At 38.7% G+C, this 5952-nt stretch overlaps 1 protein-coding gene across 1 annotated transcript; it reads left to right on the top strand.

The window, feature by feature from the left end:
• The first annotated feature begins 2385 nt into the window (after positions 1-2385).
• Positions 2386-4852, top strand: ino80c (INO80 complex subunit C). The gene is made up of 5 exons (XM_037075983.1): positions 2386-2688; positions 3786-3902; positions 3997-4108; positions 4292-4359; positions 4440-4852. Exons 1-5 carry the CDS (start codon positions 2500-2502, stop codon positions 4569-4571), a joined length of 618 nt encoding a protein of 205 aa, XP_036931878.1. The 5' UTR covers positions 2386-2499; the 3' UTR covers positions 4572-4852.
• The last annotated feature ends 1100 nt before the right edge of the window (positions 4853-5952 follow it).

Here is a 5952-nt window from a genome sequence, read left to right as displayed (position 1 = left end):
TGTTGTGGTTGTTTTTGTCCTACATATGCCACAGACACAAAACAAATTTCCTAAATAAAAATAACTGAATAACAACCTGCAATGCGTTGCAAGACAAATGTGAGGGTTTACAAAGTGATTCATGGTACGTGAAACAAGACAAATGTTTACAAATGTTTAATGTTTTGTTACTCAATTTTAGATTATTTTATTTTTTGAGTAACTTTTCTTTGATCTGTGCTTTTTTCATCTTGTGAAATACTGGATCGTCTCTCCTCTTCAGCCCTAAAATCACTTTAAGATTAAAATGAGACAATCAATGAGGTCAAACTTATGGTTAAAAATGTACGTTCTTCTTATGATCTGCATTGACAATTTGACAAATTGAGTTAGGATCTACTTTTAAATACCTGTTGTTGTTTTTTTATCGATGGCTGCTTGACTTCAACCTGATTAGAAAAAAGCTAAGTAAAAACAATATATATTAAAAAAACTGGGACATATTCTCTCAGGGAAGTCGAGAATCAAGCAGACGCTGCTTCATTTTAGAGATTATTAGATGAAAAGGTTGGGACAATCGGTCACAAGCATAAATGACAGCATAGGTCACATCAAGGCGACTTAACCAAGAACATTTATCAATCAAAGCAGATGTATTGCTTGTATTTGGCTTGTTAGTGTACAGTTTGTACACTGTGAGAGCAAATGCCCGCAAATAACAGTTTTTTTTTTCATTGTAATCTGAATGGTAATGACATTATTTACAATAACTGAGCGGCTCCTGAATCACAATGTAAGTCAAGTAAAAAATTCTCCTCAGTTTCCTCCATTAGTGACTGAATAATGTGAACGTTCAACCTCATCCTGGCCCTTTAACGAGATAAGTAAAAGAACATTTGTTAGTATAACCCTTGCTGGATGTGCAGGCCTGCTTGCTTTTGTCATAGTTGTGGCTATGCGGTTTCATTACAGAATTAAATGTCAATCAAGATAATTAAAAATATTGCTGTGTGTTTGAATGTGAATGAAGATCAAAGAATGGAACTGGGTGAAAGCCCTTGTGGATCAGTGCAACAGAAGGCAATAACTTCAGCCTGTGTTTGTGGGTCACCATCTCCTAAAATACCATCAATCAAACTAGGCCTCAAATGTGGCTAATGGCTTGAAATTGTTATATTCTGGAAACTGTTGAGGATCAAACTGGACTTTACAAGTATTTAAAGTGGGGTGGGGATGAGATATATATTTCGTATAATAAATCAGATACAAGATCAAAAAGGCTGCAAATTAAAAGTGCTGAGTGTCAAAGGTACACCGTGAACCTTTACAGGAGGGTTTGCAGCTTCATCACCTGGATCCTCTGAGGAGCTAAAATGTCTTCACAGTGAGCATTCATCCATTATATGATCCTCCTGTGTCTATTAGTAAGAAGAGTGAGTTTGCAGAGATTGCTTCCAGCTTTCCGTGTGCAGAATCTCTTATAATACACACGGTGGCAGCAGCACTCCACCTACAGTAGTCAGCTGCTGAGTCACCACTTACATTAACATTTGTATTGGTTTCGGTAGGACTCCTACTTTATTTGAATTTCTTATTCATTCTGCTTTAAATTGTGTTTTAATACATTTCTGTGCCTTGTAGCTCTTTGAATTTGACTACTGTAGAACAAATGATCTCACCTGTGTGTGTGTGTGTGTGTGTGTGCGTGCGTGTATGTCTATGTATGTGCTTACTGTAGATTCTTCAGAATGTAATTACAGTGTTAACAGTAAACAGGTACTCACTATGCAAAATGGCCCCTGTCAGAGCAATGCATTATGGAGCCTTAAACATGCTTTTGTTAATCTGAAGAACACAAGATAATAGTATTTGGTTTCTGAATAATTTTTTTGTGTAATTCTTAATTTGTCATATGTGCAGTTCTCTAACAATGCTCATTTGTATAAAGAAAAACAACTTAATGAGAAAAAGCGAATCTAAGACATTAGACATAGACAAATGCTAAATTAAAATGTATGACTAAAATATGATTTATTAAAAAAGAGAATAAAGTAAAATATAAATATGATGCTGTGGTAGACAAATATATAGTTGTGATCAAATGAATACACTATCAAGTGAACATTTTCTCATTCTGTATTCAAAATGAGAACAAGATGTACATAAATATACAGACCGTATATATTTATGTACATAAATATATAGACCATATATATATATATATATATATATATATATATATATATATATATATATATATATATATATATATATATATATATATATATATATATATATATATTAAAAACACCTCTTTATTTTTGCAGTCACACATTTTTTCTAAATTCAATTAAATAAGAAATATTAGCTGTTTTAAAGATTTCGGATACCACCGGAAGTGAAACAATTCCATATCCGGGTCGAGCGATGTTTACTATAACAGACGGCTAATGCTAATGCTACGTGCCGAGGGAGAAGAGAGAGAGAACGGTGCGGTTTAATGGTGCATTACAGCCACAAATGGCATCTCAGGTCCCCATAACCGTCAGAGCCCCGCCGACAGCCGCCAGCTCTGCCGCTCTCCGGGGGAAGAAACGTCCCGGCAGTCCGGCTGTTTGTGCCGCTCCGCAGGCTGCCGGGAGCAGCAGCAGCAGCAAGAAGAAGAAAGGAGCGCTGACAGCTCCAGCGACGACACAGACACAGACACAGGTCATCGATTCATCTGTCCATTAGAGTCCGGGTCGATCATTTACACTCTAATGTATGGACTATTCTTATTTAATGAGCATCGTTTTATTGGTTACCGTGTTCCTGTCTGCAGGGAGCAGCTGACACTGTAATGTAGTGTGATGACTGAACATTAGCTCAGAGCAGAGGTCACTGATCTTAGCCTGGTGAGGGTCTCAGAAATAATAAATAGAGGGGAGAGGAGTAAATTAATAAATGGAAGGCTGACAGGTGCTTTCTGTCAGAGAGAGGGACAAAAGGAAGAGAGCTCACATTGTGGCAGACCCTGCCACACTTATGGAAGTACATTTCTGCCACTTTAGAGGAAAAAGAGAAAGAAAAAGATGAACATTAGGCTTCATGAATTGTTTTCCCCCATGGTAAGACATTATCACGAGATACAAATTCAAAATGTTCAGATAGAAAGACAAAAGTATAAGACAGGATGTATAAAGTATGAGATGGAAATGAAAAATTCCGAGATAGAAGGTCAAAATGCTGATAAAATACAGTATCTGTGTTGTTGGTATTAATGACTGCCCACATCTGTATTATTTAACTGCTTTCATGGGAGCTCAATCCAAAAATATATGTAAAACTTCAAAACTATCTGATATATTCAGTGTATTTTTATTTGGGATTGGCTGATATGTTTTTCTAAGGACTTTATTTTACCATTACTAAATAAAAAAAGATGTTCTCAGAGGAAAATAAGGTCACCAGAACACAGTTTGATGCAAGAAAGGTGGCAGGGTCCACAAATATAAACAAAATAACAAAAATATGAAATTGTGTTGTGAAAAAGAATCCATCAATTAGGGTTTTTTTCCTCTGATTAAAATGTCCTCCCCAAAACTACATAGTGCACATTTGAATAAAAAACGAGCTGTGTAAAATCTGAAGGGTCTTATTGTAAGAGTTACAGAGAGCGAGTCATTCAGGTGTATATTCGTGGTTCATGTTACACTGTGTTTAGCCAGGAGCTGTCTTTGTTTACATTCAACAAACGTGTGATACAAGTAGCTCAGAATCAGAAGTGATAGCTGTTTGAAGAGGTTTTGTCTTTCACGTCTCATCAGGTAGCAGCAGTGGAGCCGGTGGCTGAGGTGAAGGCGGTGGGAACAGCTGACAGCGCCCCGACTGCTGCCACAGAGTCCACAGCAAAGCCTCCGCCGTTCAAAGACCCCACATTCATGGTGAGTGACTGTGTCCATCTGGGTCACTGAGTTTATCTGCTGCTGTCTCTTGTCTCTCACTTTCTGCCCCTTTTTTCTCTCTTCATCTTGGCAGCATTCTGGGATCGGTGGAGCAGCAGCAGGTAAAAAGAACCGGACTTGGAAGAATCTCAAACAGATCCTGGCTTTGGAGCGGACTTTACCCTGGAAGCTCAGCGATCCCAACTGTAAGCTTCTGTATTTAAGTTCTACCACATCTGTGTTTATATTTTAATTCATATAAATGAAAGACGTTATGTTGTTGGTGTAATATTTTTACACTGTATATGAGACTGTGGTGACGAGTCTGCATTACTTTTACAAGAAAGTTAACAATAGTAAAGTTTAATCAGCTGTTTCTGTGTTCACAGACTTCAGTATTGACGCCCCTCCCTCCTTGAAGCCAACCAAGAAATACTCTGACATCTCTGGGCTTCCTGTGAGTGATCACTCTGCTAAAAATCCTCATCAAGTCACACATAAAATACACGCTGAATCCTCTCTCCTGTCTGTCCTCAGGCGAACTATACAGACCCTCAGACGAAACTACGCTTCACATCCTCCGAGGAGTTCTCCTACATCCGCCTCCTCCCCACCGATGTCGTGACGGGCTACCTAGCTCTGCGAAAGGCGACTTGCATCGTACCCTGACAGCTGAACAAGGCTTACGATCTGAAACGATTTCCATCCAGAGCTGAACTCGTGTCAGTATAGGAAGTTTTTGGGCCAGCAGAGAGACTGAGAGAGCACAGGCTGCTGAAAGGATGGCTGGAGCTCACAGGCTGGACATTGCTGAATATCTGAGTGTCTCCAAGAATGCAATAAATGTGAAATGTCTGTCTTTTTTTTACTTCTTAAAACATGGAACATAGAAGTATTTGAATTCATTCAAATGCCAATAAATCAAATTGTGTTTGTCTAATTTGTTAAAAGACATTTCCTAGTGTCATTTATGATGTGTCTTATTAAATGTTTCCTCCCTCTGGGGAAAGCTGACAGCTTGAGCTTCAGGGGACAAACAGTTGTTTCTCAAGTATGAACACAAACACTGCTGCCTGGATGCCCCCTTGTGGTTGAACATCTGTTTCCAGCGGGGGTAGAGAAAAGTAGCAAAGCTGCTGCAAGATGCTTGTCTACTTCAGATGAACTGTTTTCATAAGAAGCCTGTTAAAGCCTACTGGAAATAGAACCCTAAATAAACACATGCATTTCCTGTTAAGAGGGACAACATTACTTGCTGAAGTTTGTTTTAGTCACACTGGATGGCTGTAAAATGCGACTTTTGACAATTAAAATCCCACACCAGAACCTCCACACCTGTGACTGTAGGCCCGTGTGGCTGATTCTTGGATCTACTGTCATATGCATCAGCCTGTGTGCATTTAAACTGTGTATATGAAGCTGGGCCAAGAGTCACAGAGCAGGTCTGATTTCATGCGTGTTGTATGTAAATGTAAGAATTGGTTCTACATGCTTTTAATTCCACAGCTGCATCTGATATATGATTTGCTCTTTGACTGGTGGAGTAAGCGCGTCTCATTAATCACACGTGGCAGGCGTCCAGGATCATTTCCATGGTGGCTTTTACGCTTTCACACACAACCTTGATGAATGAGGACCAGAGCGCTTCTCATGCGATTGATTCCAATTATGCACAAACAAAGAACAGAGGCATCGGAACAATTATTGAGGATCAGGGTCTACCGCTTTAACTGCCAAGTTATGAGTCCCTCCCTGCTGCGCTTTCCAGGATAATAAATAATTCTCGGGCGCCTACAGTTCTTTGTTACAGCTTTATTTACATACAAAACACACTACACGGTTGTCTTTATTCACCACAGCCCAGCTCTATGCGTTGCCATTTAACGACAAAGCTGGTATTATTCCATATACTGAAGGTTATATTAACAATAGCTTGATCCTATTAACAAAAACTGCCTTTTTATACAGGTTTATACAATATTTTCTTATGTGCTTTAAGGTCCAAAAATCTATCATTGTGTTTTATTGTGCATATAAAAAGGTCTTGAAA

Source organism: Acanthopagrus latus, chromosome 17 (genome assembly GCF_904848185.1).
Source record: "Acanthopagrus latus isolate v.2019 chromosome 17, fAcaLat1.1, whole genome shotgun sequence".
In the NCBI taxonomy this organism is placed as follows: domain Eukaryota; kingdom Metazoa; phylum Chordata; class Actinopteri; order Spariformes; family Sparidae; genus Acanthopagrus; species Acanthopagrus latus.
Note: the sequence above shows the minus strand (reverse complement) of the source record. Positions and strands in the feature narration are given on the sequence as shown.

Excerpts from the sequence above, each read along its gene's own strand:
- ino80c (XM_037075983.1), top strand. The coding sequence starts at position 2,500 with ATGGCATCTCAGGTCCCCATAACCGTCAGAGCCCCGCCGACAGCCGCC. Across the intron at positions 3,903-3,996 it reads TCAAAGACCCCACATTCATG|CATTCTGGGATCGGTGGAGC; the intron begins GTGAGTGACTGT and ends TCATCTTGGCAG. Across the intron at positions 4,360-4,439 it reads CTGACATCTCTGGGCTTCCT|GCGAACTATACAGACCCTCA; the intron begins GTGAGTGATCAC and ends GTCTGTCCTCAG.